General features: G+C 38.8%; 1 protein-coding gene and 1 pseudogene across 3 annotated transcripts; one reads left to right on the forward strand and one right to left on the reverse strand.

Annotated features, from left to right (window-relative positions):
- The first annotated feature begins 5,920 nt into the window (after nt 1-5,920).
- On the forward strand, nt 5,921-14,580 carry LOC148723288 (dorsal-ventral patterning tolloid-like protein 1; annotated as a pseudogene). Its single transcript, XR_015991817.1, has 6 exons — nt 5,921-6,278; nt 7,443-7,481; nt 8,484-8,628; nt 8,901-9,165; nt 9,858-10,246; nt 10,934-14,580. The product of XR_015991817.1 is annotated as a dorsal-ventral patterning tolloid-like protein 1 (transcript).
- A 225-nt stretch (nt 14,581-14,805) lies between these two features.
- LOC148723289 (ovochymase-2-like) lies at nt 14,806-25,928 on the reverse strand. Of its 2 annotated transcripts, XM_088733606.1 has the most exons (7): nt 25,770-25,928; nt 24,615-24,687; nt 19,429-19,467; nt 17,899-18,043; nt 16,399-16,646; nt 15,479-15,871; nt 14,806-15,204 (listed from the first exon to the last, which is right to left on the reverse strand). In XM_088733606.1, the coding sequence occupies exons 2-7, from the start codon at nt 24,658-24,660 to the stop codon at nt 15,116-15,118; spliced, it is 960 nt and encodes a 319-aa protein (XP_088589732.1). In that variant the 5' UTR covers nt 24,661-24,687; nt 25,770-25,928; the 3' UTR covers nt 14,806-15,115. The 2 variants fall into 2 exon arrangements, with proteins under 2 accessions (XP_088589732.1, XP_088589733.1); XM_088733607.1 differs by lacking the exon at nt 19,429-19,467.
- Between the last annotated feature and the right edge of the window lie 209 nt (nt 25,929-26,137).

Consider the following 26,137-nt stretch of genomic DNA (forward strand, 5'->3'; position numbering starts at 1 on the left):
GTAATGTAAACAAAATTTGCAAATCGATGTTCCGGACGAAAGCCCGCGAAAAACGTTACACTCTGCTGGAGGCCTTTCAGATTATGGCAATAAATATGACACCTTTCGCTATTCGGTACCAGTTGCCCGATCCCCTTCGACACTCTTTCAGCGGTATCTCACTCAAAGTGCATTCGCATTTTAATTCCCTGTCCCAACGGAAAGGAAGCGTGAGTTTCAGTAGCTTACTGAGGGATCAAATCAGAAATTCAACCTCCTTCCATCCGGGCGCATTTTTTTCTGTTTGACAAGAAAAATTATTTCAGACGCGGGTATGACCTTTTAAGCGATAATTGTACTTTATTTGATACTGTTATGACGATTGAAAGAAAAAAAGGTGATGTTGATATACTCGCCAATGCTATCATTAGCATGTATTTGAAAGTTTTCCTTTACTTCACCTACATACGAATTATTTTCTCTTTGTCCAAAGTGGTTTAGATTGCTTTTAATATCTTTAAAACCCATTGGTTGTAAAGTCAGTTTCGTTTTCAACATCATACGAAACTCAAGTCCTACTTTTTCATATTAAATGAATTTTACAGAGCCTTACACATTAAACTAATTACTTCGCTAACATCGATTCAGTTGTCAGCCTGTGGGTTACTATTTGCCAAGACAAAAATCAATTCTCACAAAAACCGCTCATATGATTGCCGGTAAGAAATAAAAGCCTTCCGCCTAATTAAGTAGACCCTGGAACGTTGAAAAAATATTGAATACTCTTATCGAACCTTGAATTCCAGAAATATTGCCTATCAAAAAAAGGACTCCCTTTGGCCCATGCTGCATGTTGTTTTACATAACTACGGATATTCGATGTGATCGTTTCAATAGAATAAATGGTTTTTACTCCTGGGAAACTTGGGGGGAAAAAAGCTTTAGAGGTCAATTGATAATTTCAAGCAACATTGATCAACTGCGATTTCCTTGGTGAACAAATTATTAGTCTCAAGAAAATTACATAATTGGGAAAATATAAAGCTTTCTCCATGCAGGAATATCTCCTACAATATGTGGGTCAATATGGAATAAGAAAAAATAGCTTAAAAGTTTTCGGGCTGTTGATATCCATTTTCTAATTCTCAGCTATTTAAGGAAGCTTCACCGCTTTGGGAAATAATGACTCGGAAAGAGCGAAGGTTCCTCGCAGTTTTGCGAGACTATTTGGCGTCTCTGAGCGGAAGTTTTAGCTGAGTTGATTTTGATTTTTGTTTGGATGTGCAAGTGATTTGTGTCATGGCGGATGGACGACGACAACAGGCGAACGGAAGGATACGATGGAGTGTTAGGATGAACAATGACTTGTTGGAATGCAAGAAGAAAGCTTTGGACAGAATGAAATCAGATAATCCACCGCATTGGGAAATAATGACTCGGAAAGAGTGAAGGTTCCTCAGAGTGTTTATTTGTAGTCCATGTCTTATGTCGCTTTTCATATTATTTTTGTGAACACAAACGCATTCAGCTCTTTGGCATTTAAATTTTGACTATAATTTGAGCCTTAGCAACCTAGCTAAGCATCGGGTACTTTTCACAGAGCGCTTTCAAAACTTTTGGAGTATTTTTCTTTTAATTGAGTGCTATTCTCAATCCGATTTAACCCTAAATTAAAGTTGGCAGGAAGCTACCAATTGACCGAAGGTATTGTCCATTTCTTTACCTGATTGTTCCCCATTTATCATTAATCAGCGGAAATAATACCCTGCACCCGGCTAAGATTTATGAAAGGCCTTTCCGCTGGATGAAGCTGTTTCTATTTCACCACGGTTTTCATCGGTAACCATTCAAATTATCGGCTGACACTTCAATGGACATAAACTGACAGGATTTCAGCTTGTTGCCCAGCAATGTGGCCAGCTTTATTTGCTTTTCAGGAAAGATTTTTTTTATTAAAAAGGCTTCTTATGATAGATTTTTTTTAACATTTGCTAAGTCGTCAAAAAGCTTTCAACAACGTTTTCTTCGGCTACAATGATGAGTTTTTCGAACTCCACCAATAACCTGAATACCACCTCCGGATCTTCGATGCAACCAGAGCTGTTAATCTTTGCAGTTTTCAAAATGATTTTAGTTCCCATAACAGTAATCAGCAATGGAGTTTTAGTTTTAACAGCTTACGTGGACCCACTGAGAACGTTCCATGCACCTTCGTCCGCATTTCTTATAGCGATGTCATCAGCGAACGTTTACACCGGGCTTATCGTTGCACCAATTTTTGCAACCCTCGAGTACAACGACCACTTTGGAAAACCTGATTTGCCAAACCTGGCAAAAGTTGGATCTTCAATCTCTTTGCTCACGCTTAATGTTCCTTCGGAATGGTTTTCGCCCTAACTGTCGATTACTTCATTGCAGTGTTTCGACCAACGAAATATAAAAAGCTGGATATCTTTGCGTCGTGCTCAAGTTCTCATTGCAGTCATTTCAATAAATTCTTCTATTTTTTCAGTGCTTCCTCACGTAAACGTCTCCATGGAAATTGTTTTCAAGGCGGACCTATATTTCAACTCAACTGTAAACTCAGCACTGCTCATTGTCTCCTACGTTTTGTTGTACTTCGCTTTTCAAGATCAGACCAAGAGATCTTTGAATCTGCGCAGAGCCGCCAACAATCACAGGCGCGCCAATACGGACGAAGTCGAAAAAATAATCGCTCTCCATAACAAATTTTGCAAAGTGTTGCTGATTTTTGTGATATTTTCTTCTATTCCGGCAGTTTTTGCAACAATTTCATATTACCTAATGGTGTGCTGCCATCCATGTCAGCGGTACAAGGCAATCGTCATCATCCAAAGAGTTTGTCTTAATCTAATGTTTATAAAGTGTGCTCTAGATCCTTTTGCGTTTGCCTGAAGACTTTCTCGAAACAGAAAAGCGTTGAAAAAAATCGTTCTCTGTCAACTTGGAACTCTAACACAGATGCGATCGACAGTTCAACCTGATGCCCAGCTAAATTTTCGACTGACCTGACTTCATAATACCTTTAAAGGACCGCTCTTCAATTTTTTTCTCTCTATCCTACTGTTGTGATATTTGTCAACATCTTACTGCAATTTTTACAAAACGAGTCTGTTCTCTGAAGATGTTTGATTACGTTAGAGAGAATGTCGACCTTATTTTGAAAATTTCTTGAAAAGACTCGACCGTAAAGCCGCTTGCATTGTAGAACACTCAACTCGAGAAAAAGATGAAACCCACTATAGGGTTAAAAATTTCATCTTTTCGTTCCTTCTTTTTTTGTTGTTGTTGTTGTTGTTGTTTTTATTTAATTTTTTTAATTTATTATATTCGCCGACATGCAGGGACACCGCAACAGCTTGCGCCAATTACTGCGGGCCCAGTAAACCCACCCATCCCACCCCAGGGGAGGACATCCACTACACAGTAATCTCGTGAGTGGGAAATTAACGTCTCCTACCACTAACCCTGCAGGAGACGGGGCCTACGGTTTATTCGTACTTATCTGAGCCGGACTAGAATATCTATCCATTTTTTGATATTATAGAAAGGTAGCAAATTCTCCTCAGTTATTTTAAGACCCTGAGTGTTGGTCCGGCCGGGGCTTGATCCCTCGACCTCCCGCACAACAGGAGGCTGTTGTTGTTGTTGTTTTTTTTTTTTTTGTTTTGTTTTGTTTTTTTTTTTTGCTTTTTATTTTTTTTTTCCATTCACTGCATTTTAAAATGTAAATAAATAAAGTGGCAAAACACGATGCCTGAGAAATAAATGGAAAACAAACAGATACGTTAATAGATAAGTAGAGCAATAGAGAATGATAAAATAAGTAGGGTTAGCACATAACATGGCAGCAACGCCATATCTATATTTGAGGGACATGAATTCGAACCCTATCAGATTAGTTCGTTTGATATATAGCTATCTATCGATAGAGGAAAGTGTTCGACAATGCAGCGTTTAACTTAATAATTACTTGATAATTAGCCATTCTTTGGTAATGCCAAGTCATATTATGGTCAGCAGGACTCCACCAAATGTAGGCATTTTTTACGGTCTAGAACAAAGCCTATTTACTGGAAATAAGAGAAAGGAAAAGAAAAAACACCAGGGTTCGGAGAGGAAGAGAACGCTCATCCCCAGTTCCTTCGCATTTCCCTTGTCGCTCTGTACCGGTATGTTTCATGTTTTCATTGAAAGCCCGGGGAAGAGGATGAAAAAGTTTATAGCCTTCCTAAATTCTGGTTTCGAGGAGAGAGTTTTTTTACAAATCTCAGTGTTAAATTATGTCTGAATCCCCTTTCTTACATCATTATATTCTCTGTTACTTACAAAACGTTTCCCAGTATGTAATTATCGTTCACAATTGCTAGATTTACTTTGAAAAGACATGATGATGATGATGCAAAGAAAAAAAAACTTCAGTAAGGTGTCTAAAGAAACCTCCTAGCTTATGTTAGAAACCTGTGCTAATTATGGGACTCTAATTAGGGGACACAACATAAATAAATATAAATTAAGGTAAAAATATTTAAATATAAGCGTAAGTATAAATGATATCAATATTTACAGTATGACAAATGTATCTATGAATTACAAAGATGACAGCACTTGCATCCATTATCCATTAGTGTAACTAAATCTAATGTACGTATTTTGTTTTTGAAACATTTTAAGGCGGTAACTGCTCTCAAGTCTGGATTGGGCCCTAAATGGCGGAGGGAGTGCTTGCCACATGCTGATGTTAATTTGCTTAATAGTCGCTACTGAGATACTAAGAAACAAAAGGTTTAATACTACAAGTCATTTCAACGCATCTCTTTGTTTCGAAAAACAAGGGTTCGAAGGAATGAAATCAAAAACAAGATTTTGCCACGACTCAGATACTTCTTTGCTAAATGGTGGGCTTAAACATTTTTCTTTCATACTAATGTGAATCACCGTTCCTGGCCTAGTCGGCAGGTGTAAAAACATAAGGATTATTAGACCAATAGCGAGGCCAAGAAGGCTTTTTCTCGCGCACTTAAAAAACTAAACATCGTCAATTCGAAACGCAGTTATGAATTCATAGTTGTTTACATTTTTCTAGTAAGGCTTTACAACATTAATGAGTACTTCAAAGATTTGCATACAACATCATTTCTATCACGTATGCAGCTCTTTCATAAGGGAAGACAATAGCGGAAACAATAGATTACTTAAAGGACTAAGAACTTGTGTTTTCGATTAGTATGGGCTAACAAGGGTCTTTCTTTGTCGCGAAATAAAGACACTCTCTTAGCAGTTTGAACACGAGTTCAGGAAAGATTTCCGTGTAAACCCTACTTTTCTAAAACAAAGCCGTGATCCCACAGGGAATATACTATTTTCGCTATTGTTATCTTTATCCAAGAGACTGTTTGCATAATGAAGAATAAAATCTTGCCTTTTGTTCGAGAGAGAACTGCAGAGATGGCGCCGGACAAATTTTTTCTGAGACCACAATTTTCCTGGCAACGAAAAGTCATATGCTACACAAGATGGACTGGGGAAAATCTATACAACAAATTGTAACCTCAAACTTGATTATTTTAGAAACATTCGTTACATGTAAAACAAATTATGTTCACAATCGGATGGTTAAGATGCGACAAAAAGGTTTTGCACAGCAGCCATGTTGCATGGCAGGAACAATAGATTATTTTTCCCATAGGAAAAAATCTTCTTTCTTATGCAAAATATTTTCATTGTTCCTGCCATGCAACATGGCTGCCATGCAAAACCTCTATTAACCAAAAAAAAATTCATCTTACACTAATGTTGCGCTTAACATCATGTAGACATAACATTCGAATGAAAATAATTTTTTTAATTCGTGAGTAAGTGTATACTAACTATGGTAAGTATTAAGACCTGTCAAAACAATTGGAAGGTTGAGACGCGAATATAAACCAGAAAAAGTGTAATTCATCTTGCATTGCTGTTATGCGTAACATACATAGATAACGTGTAAATGAAAATAATTTTTTTTGATTCGTGAGTAATTGTTTAGACCTGCCAAAACCACTGTAGCTTCCAAAATAGATCAGATGTTTTTTCTGGTCGTTTGGTTACAGAGAACGCCTTTAATGCTCGGATAGTTCAGTGTTCGCCACTTATTGCTTCGAGTCGACAGCAAAATAAGGAAAGAAGGAACAGCCTTTTTCGCTGGCAATTCAGTTCAACTCACCTTCGCAAACAAGTCATGGTGTTTGGGGCTAAAAGAAGGCAGACCGAATTGTTTCGTGTTCTATGGTTTACAGGTCAGTACTTTAAATTTTCGCAAAACTAACACGATTAAGCCAGAAGCAAGGGGGCTGCGATTGCGATAAACCATTATTTCTTCCTGTGACGCCGTTACCGAATTCAGATAGCGAGCGATGAGAATTAAGCCGATTTCCCGGATAAATCTTGAGATGAATACAATGTGATTCGCATAATTATCAGGACGCCAAATTCATCCCTACCTGTCATATGTAGCTGCCGGGAACAAAGTTCAACACGAAATATCTGTTACCGTTAGTGTTTTCTTGCGCAATATAACTTCCTGACATTTCAACTTGATTTATTACCGGATTAAGGCGAGTTTACGAGGGTCAAAACGCATTGTAGGATAATTTATAAGCAATCCTCTGACGATAGCTTGGATCAGAGCATGCAGCATCTATAGCAATAGCAACAACAGGCGCAAATTAGTTGGCGTGACACAAGTGCTATCTAATTAAAAAGTAACAAAGGGCTGAACATGTAGTATACTAGGACAACGATAACGCATTAAAGACCATTAGTTACAGAAACTTTGTGAGTTGAGAAAGCTGGCGCAAGTGGTAAAGCGAGCGAGAGTAGCTTGTTTATTTGCATTAAAGCAACAATGTCTTCAATCGACGCATTTTTATCTAAAAAGTTTCTTGTTTTCAGTTTTTTGTCATATGTTTGCGATAAATCAGTTAATTCTTCTGCAGCTTGCTACTTTCTACAGGATGTAAATAATTAACTGCACTGACGAGAATTTTTGTTTGTGTCTCGGTTTTAAAGTTTTTATATCATCGTCAAAACTTGGTTCACAATTTTTTGCTGGCTAACTAGTGCATTTTAACGCCACAATTTGAAAAATCATTTTCTACTAGGATGTCTCCCTCTAAATGATAATGTTAGCCTGGTTTTCTGGTAGTCTGTCCATTTTCGCCCTCCCTGTCTTCAAACATAAATATATTATAATATTAATGTGATATAAAGTAGTTTAGGTTTTCACTGATTTGTGTCAGCTGTCGACTTCTCCGTTAGCTTTCATTCTCCCGCTCAGTTGACGGATGCAATCCCAACAATCACTTAACACTTGTCAACGCTCGATAGCTATAAACGCGAAGGGAAAAATATACCTCTAATTTGTTAACGCGTAGTATCACTTTCGTTTTGTCCTGTTGCAGTTCTGACGCTTCTCCTCAAGGAAGGAACATGTGATTCAAGTAAGTTCCGTGCACAAACCAATTTTAATAATCAGGCTGAGGGTTTGAGTCTGAAATAAAACGATGTGAAATTCTGATGTTTAAGGGGGTTCTCTTTATATCAGATTACATTCGATAAAGCCAAACGCTTTTCACACATGCAGGAAAAGTTAGTTATCGAACTGTACATGTGTTCCGCGATAAACTTCTCGCATACATATTTAATACAGCTAATGGATAGAGCGCTGGACTGTTGTACGGGAGGTCGAGGGTTCGAGACCCGGCCGGACCAACACTCAAGGTCTTAAAATAAATGAGGAGAATATGCTACCTTTCTATAACATCAAGAAATGGTTAGATATTCTAGCCTTCTCGGATAGGGACGAATAAATGGACGTCCCGTCTCCTGCAGGGTTAGGGGCAGGAGACGTTAATTTCCCACGCACGAGATTACTGTGTCATGGATGTCCTCCCCTGGGGTGGGATGAGTGGGTTTACTGGGCCCGCAGTAATTGGCGCAAGCTTTTGTGGTGTCCCTGCCTGTCGGCGAATCTAATAAAATAAAATAAATAGAATAAAATAAAATAATGACCATCTTGCTATGAATGCGCCATTGTCTCTCGATATTTATATTTGAATCTTTTTTTTATTGCTTTTATTCATAGCTTGTGTGTCGTTCAAGAGTTTTCTTTTTTTCGTTTTTGGCCTCTAAATTTGGCTGTCTATCTCCCGCGGCTCCTGATTGGACGAATCGTTTTCCTCACACTTGAAAAGTGCGATGTGAGTCATTTAATTGACTCTTCGACCAGCTCGTGAATAAATATTCATTTCACGTCTTTTCAGCGTGTAAATCTCAGGGGATAGATAAAAAAAATTATTTTCCTTTACTGAAAGATGCAGAGAGTTAACTAAAATCGGCTGGAGTAAATTACGTTTCTCGACTCAAGTTACAGGCTGCAAAGCAGATGGCAATATTTGATATCGGGAATAAGTAGTTTTTTCCACATTTTCTTTCCTAAACAGTTTGTCCCGATGGTATAATAAACATCACAGCATCTAGTGGTAGCCTCATGTATCCCACGTCAGGTAATTATGGCGTGAATGAGACCAAGTGCTGGAAAATTGAAGTTCCTGACACTTATGCAGACATTGGTTTTCGTTTTTACAAGTAAGTTTATCGTCGTTGACCAGCTAAAAAATTAGCAGTCAATTTGTTGCAGTCTCCTCTTATAATCTGTTGGCGACGACTGATCTAACTTCCGTTTCCCCTAAAAACCACGTGATCCCTCTTGAATCCTTCCTTCCCACTCAGCACCCCCCCCCCCACACCTTTTCTCTCCCCTACCTTTTCTCCCCCAGACGATAAATAATGAATGGTCCCCTATTTATCGATGTCGACAGAAAGCTGATTATAACTGTTTGTATATTTTTTTTTATCAGGTTCGACATTGAAAAATGCGAGAATTGTAAATGCGACCATTTCCAGAGTGGTAACACCAACAATAGTTTACACTTGCAGTCCAAATCATGTGGACGATACAGTTACAACTATTTATACGAGTGCCTCTGGTTCGTCGATTGGAGTGGTGGAATTGCCTTTGCTGTTTCAGGATCGACAGCCTACATTCGTTTCGTGTCGGATGACACTGAACATTACAGCGGATTCACTCAATCTCACCTTTATTGGTGGCTCTAGCGTTGGTAAGTAGTAAAGTTACCAAAACAAAAACACAAGCTAACTAATCAAAAACGGTACAATTAAGCCACGGAAAGCATAACGAAAGAAAATATGCGACAAAACAAGAACATACAAAGGAAGTATTGGCACCAGAAACTATGAAGAATTGGTGTGAAAAAAAAAACGCAAAGCAAATGAATATTGGTGTTCTACTACATGCATCCAGAGTCACCCAAAATAATACCAAAAAAATAGAGGGGGAATGAGTAAGAGTTTTGGGAAAATTGTCTTGTAGCCCATAATCATAGTCCGCTTTCTAAACACAAGCGAAGAGAACTGGAACTAGCACACGAAGTCGTGAGGCTGACCTAACGTCCACGAAAATTGCATAAAGAAATTCCCATCGTTTTCTGTTTTCTTGTTGTTATTGTTGTTTTTTAATTAATAGTCCATTGAAACACCGAAAGAAGTTTCTGATTGGGAGTATAGCTAAAGTGACAAGAAAAAACAAACGAAACAAATCAAGATTTACTCCCTTAAAGATTTGCAGCAAATTTGAAAATATAGATACTTTGCGCTTACCTCATCGGTCAGAAATCTGTCATGTAGCAATAATTTTTTTTACATTCACATTACTGTTTCAAATTAGGATGAAAACAAGCGTTTCTTCATTTTGTCTGACTTTCAAACATTAAAAAAATATCTTTCACCCTGCAGAGGGAGACAAACTATCTTAATGCAACCGAAGACGAAACCATTTCTTTCGGCACACCAAAGGCCGGCGTCGATGACTACCCTTCAATTTACAAAGAACAATGGTTTTTAATTGTTCCTGAGGGAAGGAAGGTCCAGATAGACTTTGTCTGCTTTAATCTGGAGGACAGCAAGGACTGAAAAAATGACTACGTTGAGTTCCGTGAAGCATACGTTGTGCTTGGTGATCCAAAATCAATATCTGGCCAGTACGGTCCTATATTGACCAATCGCCTGTGTGGAAGTACAAAGCAGAGCTCGATACAGAGTCAAGGGAATATAGTCTGGGTTCAGTTCAAGAGTAACAGCAACTCTACTACAGTGTACAAGGGATTCAAAGCAACCTCTAACGAAGGTGAAGTATTAAAAGCCCCTCGTGGCGACGGTACGCCTCTGTATTTGCTATTCTTTTTTGTAGTTTTATAGTTTTGTAGCCTGCAAGAGGGCTCTATGCTAACCTTCTCACTCTCTTGCGGCTGAAAAGGAGAACTTACGCAATGATCAAGCTAAGAGACTGACTTACTTTACCCCCCCTGACTCCCATTTTGGGTTTATGCCGAGAGGAATCCTCATTCAGCTATTTCAGGCAACTGGCATTTCTTGAACATCACGTTTGTGGCTTGTATATATCACGTTTTCGTGAGGAATGGATAGAAACCGCAGAAATTGTCAAGGTGAGAGAATTTTTCGTCACGAACTCGGCTATTTCTAGATTCTCCCAGCTTTTCTGAAATGGGAAGTGATCCAGGCAAAATTCGTGAAGGATTCAATTTTTATTTTCATCGCTTGACTTGCCTTGACATGTTGCTTTATTTCAGTTGAAAGCTAAGGTCGGTTTGAAAGGCTGAAAATCTCGAAATTTCTAACTTCAAACCTAAATCCGCTAACCGCAGTTTCAGTTTGTAGTTAACACACCGAACGTGCTCTAAAACTCTCTAATGACATGTTGCCCAGATACTTCAAAAGTAGAGGATATTGTACCTTGAGATTGGTTAAAGAATTACACTCTGATAATTATTTTTGAATGTTTTGATTTTTACAGGACAAGGAACATTGTTCGTTTCCAGCCCACAGTCTCTCCTCTGCTTCTCAGCTTTGCTTTTGGTCGCATCAAAGAGCAACGTGTTGTAATTTCATCAACTGAGTACCAAGTAGAACTTCGAAATTTACTACTGCTTTAAGTTTCCACACAGTAGAGAGAATGCTACGCCTTATTATAATTTATTGGATATCCTAACAATTGATAATATTTTCAAACTAAAAGTAGCACTCTTTGCTCATAAAATTATTAACAGTCCCACAGGCATCCAAGCAATTTTTTCTGGAGATCTACCTCTGGCTTCTAACTTCCATAGCCATTACACTAGATTTGTTTCTAGCCATAACTTTCGTGGGCCTCTAATACATAATAATTATGGAGCTTCTACTTTTACTTTCAGATATGATAAATATTTGAAGTTCATATATTTTGAACTGCGGTTATAGATACGTATGATGCACGATCCTCGCAGAAGAGGGCGCTATTTATGCAATAGCGAAAATTAGACCTGAAAAAAATCAGGCCTGTACGGGATTCGAACCATTGACCTCTGTGATACTAGTGTAGCGCTCTACCAATTGAGCTAACAAGCCAACTGGGAGCAGGCCGTTAAGTTGATTCGTAATAAACCCGTGAGGATAAATCAGATATGATGAATATATGACGTTCATATATTTTGAACTGCGGTTATAGATACGTATGATGCACGATCCTCGCAGTAGAGAGCGCTATATATGCAATAGCGAAAATCAGACCTGAAAAAAATCAGGCCTGTACGGGATTCGAACCACTGACCTCTGCGATACTAGTGCAGCGCTCTACCAATTGAGCTAACAAGCCAACTGGGAGCAGGCCATTCAGATGATTCGTAATAAACCCGTCATGATAAATCAGATATGATGAACTTTTACTTTCATTGCATCGAAAATATGGGAGACTGATTCCACTGCATCTAAAAAAATTATGTTATTATCGCTTCTCCAAACAATTCAAGCTATATCTGCTAACTTCGCAATCTGCTTCTTAGAATGCATAGCTTCAGCTTACTTTAGTTTCTTTGTTCTTTGTCTTTGTTCTTTTGATTCATCATAAAAAAAATTAATTCTCCTTCTTTTAACTTCATTAAATTTTTGTTTATTTACTTATTTATTTACTCACTTCTCTATTCTCTTTGTTTATAATATTAATAGTGTATAAATACATAAAGGCTGATAAAGTTGAAGTGGTAAATTGGCCACCGTAACGATTACAACAGCGTGTATTTATACGTTGGTTAGTGTAAATATAGAATTAAAGTAAAGTAAGTCTTGTGTAAATGTTAAGATACACTAGTTAATTATACGTGACAGTAGCCAACTCGAAAGCTATGCTACTTTGGTCACTGTGCACATTTTACTTTTGATTATTGATGTAATTTGTTTCTTATATATTCTGACTTTTATAATCAGTAGTAACCTCTTGAAATAGTGCGAAGAGTTTCCTTCCTTTCCTTTCCCAGCTCAAATGCATAGAAATAACTAATTTTTTTTAGAATGTAAATTTATACTTGAATGATTCAAGATTGACCTTATCACACCATTTTTCACAAGGTACTATAAAGTTTGAAAAGAACGGAGTGTCTGTTTGTAATTTTCCTTTTTTTTTTTTTTAGGAGTGCTAGCCTGAATAGCTGTCGGTTTTTCTTTTATGTGAGTATATCCCTTCGATGGATACCATGGTATCCCATACTTACAGTGTCTTTCGTGTTCTAAGACGACTTTATCAATGACAAAAGCGTTTTCAAAGTCAATAGCGTGATCGTCAGACCAGGCATGGTTTGCGGCAAAACCATCGGTTTGGCAAGGATTTTTTTACTCCTCATATATCATTTTCTGAGCTCTTTGAACCAGAAAAAAATTATTATAAACAGGGCCCAATGTTTTCGGAATTAATGTAGAGGAGACTGAATAGGTGTTCAGCAATAAATCACTCGAAAGCCTTTTGGAAAATCTGTGTATACGTGCAATCTCGAGACGACTTGTAGTTTTAGACTTGGCTAGTTCGCATCAAAGGGAAAGATAAATCCCAGAGTTGCTCTGGCTACCTTTTTGAGTTTATTTTTAAAATGTAAGCGTTTTCAACATTCAATGAAATGAGCAGGCTTCCCAGGTGAGTAGGGGCGTGCGGGAGGAGGGGACTTTTTATTTGTGCAGGTTGGGTATTTGCCGCCATACATACATCCCCACTCAGTTTCTTCTCTCACACTTTTACCTTTAATTTACAGTATTGTGACAACGCGTAACGTCACGTATAAATCCTTTCAAGTAAGCACGCATGTACTCTAATAGCATTACAGTCTGCTTTGTTTTTTCTTCAATCGATGGACGAGCTAAGTCAATTGACATTTTGCACTTAAGCGCGCTCTCCCATTAATTTTTCATGGCATAATTCAGACGTACAAATTATCCCTCTAAGGTAAAAAATTTTATTTTAAATTGATTTCCCCCGCCTCCCTCTGAATAAGCGCTCCGATACCGGTGCTTATTCGAGGAGTTCTGTCACATGCAGCAGTACTCCATATGCAGTAAAAAATCTTGAGGGAATTACATACAAATAGTTTCGAACACAGAAACTAGACATAGAAGAGGGGGTACCCTCCACCCCTCCACCCCTCCCCCCCTCCAAGATAAATCATTACTGGTTCCTAATATTTTGTATTTTTTTAGGCAGTGATATGGTGGAGAAAAATCAAGAGAAGTTTCCAAACATTATTCGACAACTTATATTCCTGGGTAGCAACTAATCAAATATTACCGTCGATATGACTGCTGGAGTTGAACTCAAAAATATTGTGGATAAAATACCTACAAACCTAACTTCCATCAATCCAGACAGAAAAATCATTTGATTATCCTGACTACGAGAATTTGTTTCCGTTGATCTGATCCGAAGAGAAATTTAAACTCAATCTTGTTTGCACCCACAAAATGTGATACATATTACACAGAGAATAAGATGTACTTACTGACTCAGTGAGAGGGACGGACGGAGGATACTTTGTCCGAGGTCATGACGTACGGACCAAGCGGGTTGAAAATATCGAGACTTTCTTTCAACCTAAATAGAACCTAATTGCTTACAAGAGAATGGCGCGCACTGGACAACTAAAATATCGTTCAATTACAATTTTCTTTTTAGGTGCAGGGGGCCCGGGAGGACAAGCGCGCTATCAAGAAGCGCCAGTGGGAAAGTAGAAGCGAAACATTTCTTCTAATTGGCTACCCGACCTGGCATGATCGGCTGATCTTCCTTGCTCAGGATTGCCCACTTAAATCCCGCGCAAGAAAAAAATTGCTTGGCGGATTTACAAAGTTCGTAATTTTAGGGAAATGTCGACAGTGGAGTCGTAAAAAGCGACAGGTACCAATCAGAACAAAGAAAACATGAACGAGTTTCGTGAGCCGTTTATTATGCTGTAAAAACCTGAAAATATAAGAGTCGATAAACAAGGTGATATGAGTTTCCCAGTGCTTGAAAATAAACAAGCCTTTCTTGAGTATTATTTCAAAGATGCTTATAATGTTGTTCAAGCTTTTCCTGGTCTAAGCGCGTTCAAACCGGCTTAATGTCTTACTTTCAATCCTCTTTTTTTCTTGCACTAAATTTATGCATGTTTGCTATATGATAAATCCTAGATTAACCAAGCTTGGGTCAAGATGGCTGCCGGGATGCTAGCCTTGTTCTTTTTTGTCCCTTTATATAGATCTTGACTTCGTCTCCTGCCAAAGATGAACTGTGCCAATGTCCAGCCATATTGACCTCACGCTTGACAAATAACTTATAGATATAAAATTATTTTAAAGTTGCTTATCATGCTGTTAAAGCTTTTTCTGGTCTAAGAGCTTTCAAACCGGGTTTATTGTCATATTTTCGTTTTTTTCGTACTGATTTATGGACACAAATAAAATCGATCCAGGAAAACTGATCTGAAAAACTTTGCTAGGTAGAAAAAATAAAACAACAACACACAGAAATTCGATCCGCTGAGAAATAAAAATGTGCTAAGAAAGATTTCCGAGACAAATCTTCACAAGGAAATACTTTACAAAGTCCGTCAATTTTCAGTCCATAATCAGAGTTTAGCTAGATGTGTAGGATTCAAAACTTCGGCGAACAAAAGACATTTCCCGGATACACTTGACGGGACTAGAACAAGTTGTTCTTTGATAAGCGCATGATCAGAGCTGAGAGAAACAGAAGTATCATTGGACGGCTGACAGACAATCTTCCCTGTCCTAAAATAATGAAAAAGATAGATTTTAGGACAATTTACCAATCATTCATTTTCATGCCTAGTTAGGTAGAAAGGGGAAAAAAGTTAGTGGTCTTAAAAAAACAAGCAACAACAAAACAAACAAAAAATCTAAAACATTGTCGTGCTGCTGTCTTGGGCAGTGGTGAATCACTCAGATGATTATTCACCAAGAATCAAATGAATTGCACTTTCCAAAGGAGAAAGATGTCACGAAAAAAAGTAATAAAATAGCAAAACTCGTTGTTACAACATACCTGCTTTAAACGAAGCTTTGAATCCCTTGTACACAGTAGTCGAGTTTCTGTCACTCCTGAACTGAACCCAAACCATGTTCCCTTGGCTCAATATCGAGTTCGGCTTTGTGCTTCCACACAGGCGACTAGTCAGGATTGTGCTCAAATTGCCAATTATTGTTTTAGGATCACCAACCACGATGGATGCTTCACGGAACTCAACATAGTCATTTTTGCAATCCTCACTGTCTTCCATTTCAAATACGTCGAAGTCTATCTGGACCTTCCGACCCTCAGGGACGATTAAAACCCACTGTTCTGCGTAACTTGATGGGTAGTTCTCAAAGTCAACTTTTGGTGTGCCAAACTCAATGATTTCATCTTCGGTTACATTCAGATAGTTTATATCACCCACTAAAAAATGGAAAAATTAGTTCACGAAGTCAATAAAGGTTATCTAGGATTTATGTCTGCTATGAGGGGCAAAAACATCCCTGCACACTGCACGGTATGTTGCAAGATTGATCATGCCCTGCCACAGGTAAGCTATCGGGTGAGCACCCTGTGGTTGGAGGGTGGTGAAGAGTCCAAACCAGCAGGCTTAGGAGGGGTTGCAAAAACCTACAGGCTCCAAGGTGGGTCACCAGCGGTTGTGTGTACCCAAAGCTCAGGGGTGGGAAGAGTAGATTTGCTCTCTTCAGCCTCAAATTGTTGTCTGCCCGTTAGTTGGAAGGGGCTTCTTACCTTATTTCAACAACGCACTGTTTCGCCTGACTGGCTGTCGGGCTTATGCCCTGCCACTGCTCAGTCAAACTCAACAGACTCAACCGCTGGAGGTAGGTTGAGTGTCAAAAGCATCGGATTTGCTAGATTTTTTACTTGAAGGCGGGCATTATATACCATCAACCTATTGAGACCCTCTTTGTAAATTTATTACCCACCAGACTGGGACAAAGCTATGAAGGTTAAGCTAAATCCTGTGTATTTTGCAGTATCATCCGACACAAAACGAAGATAGAGCGTCGATCCACTAACAACGTCGGAAAGTCCACCACTCCAGTCGACGTTGTAGATATATCCTTGTAAATAGTTGTAGCTAAATCGTCCACACCGATGGTGTAAGTAGCTGTAGGAATTTCCAGTTTGAAGATAGTCGCACTTACAACCAGAGCACATTTCTACGTCAAACCTGGGATAAAATATGACAAACCGATATAGTTACCTTTCAGTTCTTTCCACCTTTAGAGACAAAATGAAGATAGATATATTTCTCAATCACTTCGAACTTATCTATAATGTCTTTTTCCGTTTTCGGACCGTGTTGGGCTTAAAAAATTCCCGTCAAAGGATGGACTGGTTAAGAATGGTAACTGAACAGAGTAAAGTGCAATTTTTATAAGTTTTAACTTGTTTTTGCGTGCAATTTAAAAACGCAAAATTCAGTCACTCAAACACAGGAATTTTTAGTCCGCAGAAACATTTCAATGATCCAGTACTGAGCTGGTCTGTAAAAAGTTGCCAACGTTGTCCTTTTCCAACAAATTGATGAGTTACGTTAAAGAATCCTTGAAATCTGATTGGTTTGTATTTTGTATTTGTATTTGTATTTTTTATTTCCTTTATTTCAACAAATTAGAATCTAAAAAATTATTACGAGGAAGATAAGAAGATGGAGAAGGGCATAAGATAGTGAGCTAATTAGATGCCCTTTACGTTAAATTACATTTTTTCATTTGGCAAAAAGAAGCGATACAAATATGAGAGGGATTGATTGGTTGTTGCGTTTTAGTGAAGCTTTCTTATCGGCTGAGGAAAAATGCGATTGTGAATAAAAAAGGGTGCTATTCGTGGATAAATTGCACCAATGAGAGCCAAGTGCATTGCAAGGATCTCCGGTGTGATAAAAATGTTAATAACTATATTATAATTATGATTAGCCGCACTATTGTCAGTTATTATCATAACATCAAACTAAAATACGAAAGCCAATTGCACCAGGTGCTTAAAGCGTTACAGCTCAATCAGATGCAGTTTGATCCACCAAATATTCTTTTTTTATTCTAGTTCTCTTTTCCTGATCAGAAGGAAGAAAACCTAGGCTTCCCAATAACAAATAAAAAACAATGACGTTGCTGGGAACTCATTTCAATTTTTCTTTCGTTGACTCTTCCCTGCAAGAGTATGCAAGCTACGAGACTGGAGATGCATCGTTTAAAGAATTCGCTAAATGCCACCGGCAATCATGTTTAGATCCTTTCGGGAACTAGTACCATATTTCCGAGCATTCAAAGGTAATTTCCGAGTTGTTATGGAATAACTTCGCGATTTTGTTTGTCTCTGCTTATAGATGTCCGTTAGGATAATGATTGATGGCAGCATGGAATGAAGTCTGAGCCTCAGAGTTCGCATATTAATGAATAGCGTAGACATAGAAAACTTACTTGGAAAAACGATAGAAAATTCCGGCATAAGTGTCGGGAACCGTAATGCTCCAACATTTGGTCTCATTCTTACCATAAGTGCCTGACTCGGGATATACAAGCTTACCACTGGAAGCTGTGATGTTTGTTATGCCATCGGGACAAACTATGGGGAAAACAAAGGGTAAGTTAAAATTTTGAGTTCATTTCCCACCCAAATTGAGTGAACCTATTGGATGATATACCATAAGGAAGAAGCTACTAGGAGTCCTTAATGGAGTAGCAAGTTCCTAACTTTTCCGAGAGGAAGATACTTGCCAATTTTCACTGATACATTGGAATCTAATTAACTCGAACATTTACCGACTTGTGGCCGGTTTTAACTAGAGCTAGAGCGCAATTCTCTCGGCGGATCCTCATACCTAAGGAAATCTGATAGTTTATCAAGTGGATAAAATTTGAATTTGAAGTCGTGACCAAAACTTCGTCCCGTCCGTCCATATCTCAATACCAGAAACTACATTCAGCTTGCACACAACAAGCTGCATTTCGAGCACAAATCAGGCATTACATATTGGGCGAGCAAATAGAAAGCCAAAAATGGGAATGCACAGGCACAATAACAGCTGAGAAATCCCGCGCAAGCCCATTGCTCGTCTATTATGTAATCTGCCACCTGGCGAAGAGCAAAGAAGGAAAGCATTTTTCCAATGTTGTCAGCTTCAATTTCATAATTCACTTTAAGTCCTGATTACAACTATTGATTGTTTCATTTACTGTTAGGAAAACTTTGGAAGGCGGCCGTTGGTGGGGAGGAGCGTTAAGTCTGCTGGTTGAAATCAGGGTTAGTACTTTATAAGGTCCATTTTCTGAAAATGGATGTGCTCCATTACTTCACTGTACTTTATTAACTTTGGCAGCATCATTTTTAGATGTTTCAAACCTGACAGTTTACACACGCACAAAATAAAAGACAAACAAAATAAATCTTGACATATTTCCATCAGTCGAAACGACTCTGTTTGGGTAGCATTCCCAATGCTAAAATTTCTTATGACTGTCAAGCAAAGTAGATGCGGCCTCAATTACCTCTTGTAGGTGTAAGTGAACAGATGAAAACGTCAACCTGTGCATTGTATGCCCAGCACGCATAGAATTCAAGAAGTGATTTCTCAAATCTCAACGTAGGTGGAAAAGTGCATGTGCAGGTGATTTCCCTTTCTAAATGAAATAGCCTAAGTTTTGAAATTTGTCAATTGATCATGAAGGTCTTATTTAGTATTGTGTGACGTCGCCTTGTAGGTGCTTGAAACTTAGCCTTAAGTTTGCTTTAACTTTGGACTCGCGATTAGTGCGTGAAATTTGTGAAGATCGTCGATCGGGGAGTAGGTGGTAAGTTTGTAGTCGATATCTTTCCTCTAGTAATTACAATCATTAAACACGTTAAGTTGAAGAACCGTTGTTATCGGAATCAACACTAATTATGCCATGAACTGAATAGATTTACAATGAATTAACTTTAAACCGAAACAGTTAGGGTTTCAGACTTACTTGAATCGCATTTTCCTTTTTCAAAGAGTAATAATAAAGCTGAAAGAAGAAAAAATTAATTAGACGATAGACTGAAGAAAACGCTAGAGATAGCCATATATATATCTTAATAACCAAGCGCGAGGGCCGTACTGGGAAAATATCGGCCTGAGGTCTTGACAGTACGGACCGAGCTGCGCTCGGTCCGTACAAAAAAGACCAAGGGCCAATATTCTTCCAGTACGGTCCCGAGGAAGCTTGGTTAACAAGAGATTGAAGTTCAAATTCTTCCAGTATGGTCCCGAGCAAGCTTGGTTAATAAGAGACCGAAGTTCAAAGGGACACAAGTGCGGTATCATTCGGGACCATTCGGGACAGTGTCCGGTCCAATACTGAGAGAATATTGACCGGCAATAGATCATTTTGATTGGTTGATTTTAGTTACTGCCCGAGTCGTGTAATAAAGACTGGTTTTCATCTGTCCTTTTTTATGATTATTTTTCTTGGAGAGAAGAGATTGATACGAGACAGGGTTTTGACGGCAAGAGAGTGGATAATCGAAGAGGAAAGAATAACGAGATGAGATGAAACACAAGATGAGAATAAAATTTCTGGCGTTTGAGTGCCAACGAATAAGCCGGAAAGTAAATATTTCTGCGGCACGAGAGCAACAGGACGAGGACCTGGGCCCTTGAGTATAGATGCATTATGGGTATAGTGATACGAGTATTAACCCTTTTCCAGCTGGCAAAAAACCTTATAATTTGGCCATACAAAACTTAAGCTCACTTTGTTTGTCGTTATATGAAGTATCCCTTACAATACTTGCGGTTTTGAGACACCGTGGCGTGTTTGGATGCGTTCAAATTGATTCGTTTTCTCGCGTTTATAAGAGTTTTTCGAGCCATTTTCCCTCTACAGAAGCCCTCATGACAGCATCATCAAGCTGGAATGTGGGTAGTGGCAAGCCTCTGTTAGAAAACAGAGGTGAGAGGTGGTTTCATGTAGACTGGACCGCCAAAATGCTTTCATTCAAGCTTGGTGAGTTCACAAGTGAAGTCGTGTCTCTGGCCCATCTGTGGATGGCTACCAAGACCTACCAAGGCTTTTTGGGCCAGTTTTGAGTGGCAAAAGTCTCGATCGATGTGATATTTTGCTGTTAGGACTGGGTGGCCCGACACTTATAATAATTTGTTAGAATGGAAATGTGAGGTGTTGCCTTCTCGAGTTGTGGTGGAATTTCCCAGAACTCTTTTCGGTCATAGATGAGGCAAAGGTTGTGTTTGGGACACTAGCTTTCGTCAAAAGGAAAAATAAGGGCTAGCGGACAAAGTGAGAAGGCATTTTCCAGCCAGACAACAAGATCTGGCCCTGAGGTCTGTTTTGAATGCAAACTTTTGATTTCTTGAGCAAGTTTTTATCTTAAAAGATCCACACTTTTTCAGTGTTGCTCTTGGAGCAGAATGCTAGAATTTTGGGATTTGTTGCTATATGAACGGTTCACTGCAATGGAAATCGGGAATCATTGTGGGTGTTTTAGGCTGCAATCGGTGTCACATCAAACAGCCTTGCAATGTACACACTTATATAATGTTGTCTCTTAATTTCAACAAGAAACAAATAACAACAGTAGTGGGTGTTATGACGCCCATGTATGCGTGGCTAGCTAAAAAAGGGTTAAAGCTTGTGATTGCACGAGGGCAATCACTCTAGCCTTTTCAGCTATTGCTAAGTTAATTTTTTTTTTTTTTTGTAAGTATGCATATAGCCTAGTCGGAAGGTTACGTGAGCTTGGGCCTGGTTCCTACCCAGATTTCCTGTCTCTTTTTCCCTACGGGGTTTTTTATGGCAGGTTTTTTCTGGCCGCCGTTCTAACCACGATGTTTGTTAGTGGTTGCTAAGCTCTCGGTATGTCTTTTTGTCGTGTGCTTTGATAACAATTACCGAGAATGCAACGGTTTCCTATATGTGTTTCTTCATTATTGTACGCTGGTACTCGGCCGAAACACACAAAATAAACCTAATGGTTCCCTATATTAGTGTCTGTTGAGTAGTGTAGCTGAAATTACAAATTTATTATCCAACTACGCTTCGTAGAGTACAAATAACGCTATAGACGAGTACAAATATCACGCGGTATTTGTACTCTAGGGTACCTGTTAAACAGGTTTTTTCGCGTCGCGCAAGCGAAGAGTTGAATTGTAGTTACGAAAATAAAAATGGCGGACAATTTGAATCATATTTCCAACGACGAAGAGCAAGAATGGCTGGCAAGTATACATCCAAGTTTATTAGATGAATCGAACAAAGAAAAACAGCAAGACGACCTGGAAATTTCTTCATTTATTGAAGAAAGTAGAAACAGCAACACAACAACGCGCCAATTCGTTCCGCTTCGCATACTTCTGTCGCGCACTCTCCGTAAATATATATCCGCGAAATAGTCCTTTTTACAGTTGCGGGCTTGGTGGCCAAGCCTTTGAACAGGAGTGAGGCTTAGGGTGACCTTGTTATGATAGAGATGTTGCTGCTTTTCAAATGCAAATTACTTTGTTATCATGCTAACTAGATACAGGTCTCTATCACAACAGGGTCACCTTTAGCCTCACTCCTGTTGAAAGGCTTGACCACCAAGCCTAAAACTGTAAAAGGGACTATTCGCCCGCACTGAAATAACAGTTTGGTGTGTTGGATAATAAATAACTTATTAGACGTTTTGTTGTGTAGTACCAATGAGTATTTTTACTCTTTATTTGTATTTTGACTCGCCCTACGGGCTCTCAAAATACGGCACAACTCGTAAAAATACTCAGCGATACTACACAACAAAACATTTAATAACATATCTATATTCGAAATTGAAAATTCTTCCCCCAATCAATGACAAGTTACTATGTAAACATTTTCATTAGGCGCGACGCATAGAAGCTCGTTGTCTTCGAAACAATAGCCCTGAGGCCGCAATTTCTCGGCTGCGCCGTTTCTGGATATCTAATTGATTTCACTAGACAGTGGACCTTCGACAGTGTATTCCGTACGGTTTATACTAAATTTTCTCCGGTTCTTATTGGTTTAAATCGATCACGTCACGCGATAGTGTTCATCCGCGGAGAGACACTATCAACCCATAGTGCCCGCCCACGGAAAATAGCCGGATGGATAATGTCCGTCCGCGGAAAATACCTGGATTGATAGTACTCATCCGTGAAAAGTTTTGAATAGTTTGACGGCTGCGAAGTTAGGCAGATCGGAAAAACAGTGACTTTTCAATTCTGACAGGTATAACATATTATTTAGCCAATGTACGGTTGCGAATTATTGACATTTGTGACAAGCTGTAGGCGCGGAAGAAAATTTAGTGGTGAACAATAAAAACAATAGAGTGTTTATGTCTCGGAACTATCGGTGTGATAGTTGCCCCTTGGAAATTTGATGTTCTTAAAACTAGCAAATTTGTTTTAAGAACATCAAATTTCCGCTGGGTAACTATCAGCCGATAGTTCCTCAACAGAAACACTCTATTGTGTAATTAGACCCCAGCTAACAAAACTGAAATGAGCCAAAGAGAATTAATTCACTTCAAACATTACCAGATTTACGAAACTACTCTTGGCTCCTTGCCAAGGTTGTATATAGCTTTCACAAGGGGTTCGCGAATGCCCATTAAAATCTATAAGCGAGCTGTTAGATCCTTGTCACATTACCACAAAGATTTAGATAGATAGACAGATAGACAGATCGATAAATAGATAGATAGCTAGATAGAGAGATAGAGATAGATAGATAGATAGATAGATAGATAGATAGGTGTCTAGGTAGATCGATAGATAGATAGATAGATAGATAGATAGATAGATAGGTAACTTTATTTTGCACACGGTAAAACTTTCAGCATAACCTAAGAGTACGAAATATTTCTAAAATTCCATGTCTTATTTAAAAGTTACATTGACGCACTTTACTTTTAAATTCGCTTAGAGAAGCCTTTGATCGGAGTTTCGTGCGAAAGGCTGGTCCCCAAAATAGCATCCCTACAGGGAAAGATTTCCTTCAAATAGTTAGTTTGAGTTTGTGGAACAGCCAATTTAATCCGCTCAAAATTCCTTGGTGGTACGAAGTAATATTAATGAATAAAGGCTGATAGTTTCGAAAGAAACTGTTTGGGGCTGCGTCGGTGGGAGTAACGAAATAATTTGGATATATCAACAAAGTTGAAGTGGTAAATTGGCCACCGTAATGATTACAAAAGCTGACGTTTCGACGATAACTAATATTACTTCGTGATATAAATCGAGATTGTAGATACTCAGGGTCGATGCATAAAATTTTGAGCATCCAGTTGGCCACTTGTCTTTGATGACAAAGGCCCAGTTCAGACGTCATGCTCCTACCGAGGCATCGCAGAGGCCAGGCACCTGAATTAACTCTTTAATTAAGTTCGAAAAGTTCTGCCCTACTATATGACTTTGGTGCGATAGCGATTGAACCGTCGTGCCTCCGCCGAGACAAAAAAAAGACTCCTAAATTATGCTACTGTATTTTGGCGGGACTGCGTTCTCACGGAAAGTTACGAGAATAAATGATTACTTTACTTTAATAAATCCTAATTTCGTACGACTTTAGCCCGATTTCTGAATTAGAGTCGTGTTTCTGACGTGTCAAAGTCGAACCTAATTGTAATTAAGTTCGGCAGAAGCACGACGTCTGAACTGGACCTAAGTTTTCGTCCGCCGAACAGCCCGTCAATATCGTCCTCACTGCTTGCTTACAATAAAATATAGACTTTCATAACCGCAGTTCATATATATGTATTTCATATATATTTGTTGTTTGATTTATCATCTACGGGTTTATGTCGAATTAATTTGATGGCCTGCTCCCAGTTGGCTTGTTAGCTCAATTGGTAGAGCGCTGCACTAGTATCGCAGAGGTCAGTGGTTCGAATCCCGTACAGGCCTGAATTTTTTTCAGGTCTGATTTTCACTATTGCTTAAATAGTGCTTTACTGCGAAGGATCGTGCACATATACGAAAAATATAGACTGCGCGCTTTTGGAGCTCCTCCAGTTTTTCACATAGGTCAAACCGCAGTTGCCCCAGACAACAAGTTTAAAATACTTAAAGAAAATGAAAATCAAAAGAACTAATTAAAACGGTGAAAAGACAGGAAACGAGGACGTTTTAATATTTGAGGGATGAACAACATACCAATGACAGAAGCAGCTGTAACCAGGTTGGATTTGAATTCTCCCATTCTTCAACACCGTTCAGTTCTTTTAGTCTATAAAAGTAAAATATTAGGATCCACTGAGTTGAGCATACAACAAATGCCCGCATGATTGGTAAAATAACAGCGATCCTCTTGTCTTAATACGTTAAAAAAATTGACCACAAGTTTCAGTTTTCTGTCACATTATTGATCATAGAAATGACGTCAACGAAAGTGAAACCACGAGGTTGGGCCTGGAGGTTGAGCAGGAAGTATATAGGAGGCTGGAGACTGCCCTGTCAAATCTATAAGCGAGCTGTTAGATTCCTACGTGGTTTCGCTGCAAAATTTTGAACATTTTCGACGTCATTTCTACGATCAGTTAGGCTGTAGAGAATTTTACTTTACAATAGCGTTGAGATTTTTTTTGCCAGCTGAAGTTTTTTGAAAAACTTAAGCACGCGTTACATTATCGATCGCTGCTTTTTTGTTAGTTTTACGTCAGTAGGTTATAACAGAGCTGTGCATACGAATAAAATACTTTAAATGTTTTGAATTTCAACACGAAACAATCATTTGCATTTCGTTAGATACTTTCCCGCCTTAGCTTATAAGAGAATCTTAGAATTCACTCTTAAAGACAACCTTACATTCTAGAATTAGAACATTCTGTATGACAACATCATCTCTTATTTGTATATAAGTATATCAGTATGAATAAAAACATGACCAAGCACAAGAAGGTAAACAAAACATTGTGGAGTACTCTGGAACATAATAAACTGATCCCTGTATCATAAAGGACCTTCAACAGTCAGAACGGTAACGCCAAGGAAGATTCAATAGAATTTCAGCCGCGAGAGGCTGCATGAGTTTACCGTCTCCTGCGGCGCCACACCTCACCTTCAGCATTACGTATGTGAGCGGCGTTCAGTTTCAACTAATTTGCTGCCGCAGTTTCCGTTCTCAGACAAAAAAACATTTGGTGATTTCACGTTGTCGTTTTTCAGAGGACGGTTATGAAAATTTAAAACGCATGCACTGAGATGTTGCTCTGCCCATTATATCTTTTGTTATGGCGTGTCCTCGGTGCCGTCGCCGTCGTGGTATGGTTGAGGTTCCTAAATACGTACTAATCTAACGAAATAACTTACCTGTTCAGTAGGGTGCTACGTAGCAAGAAATCGTAGTTAAACAGATCGCTCCCCAACCTTGCTGCCTACAACCGCTGCAGTAAAGAAAACAGAGAGTTTTGAGTTGGGCAGAAATCCACTATAGACAGCTCGTGACGATCAGCTGACCTTTTACTGCATGCAATTTTCTGTTAATAGGATACTTGCTATATTTGTTGCTGACGTTAAAGGCCAAAATGAAACTGCAAGGCAGCTACGTCAACCACAACACAGCGTCCCAATAAAAACGGCGATTGGTTGTTTAATTGGGAACTGTGCAAGACAGCCACGTCAACCACAAGGCACCCACGTCAACCACAAGGCAGCACGAAAATTAACGATAAGGAAGG

This window comes from Stylophora pistillata, chromosome 9 (assembly GCF_964205215.1).
Source record: "Stylophora pistillata chromosome 9, jaStyPist1.2, whole genome shotgun sequence".
Taxonomy (NCBI): domain Eukaryota; kingdom Metazoa; phylum Cnidaria; class Anthozoa; order Scleractinia; family Pocilloporidae; genus Stylophora; species Stylophora pistillata.

Excerpts from the sequence above, each read along its gene's own strand:
- LOC148723289 (XM_088733606.1), bottom strand. The coding sequence starts at position 24,660 with ATGGGAGAATTCAAATCCAACCTGGTTACAGCTGCTTCTGTCATTG. Across the intron at positions 19,468-24,614 it reads TACAGCTGCTTCTGTCATTG|CTTTATTATTACTCTTTGAA; the intron begins GTATGTTGTTCA and ends TTCTTCTTTCAG. Across the intron at positions 15,872-16,398 it reads CATAGCTTTGTCCCAGTCTG|TGGGTGATATAAACTATCTG; the intron begins GTGGGTAATAAA and ends TCCATTTTTTAG.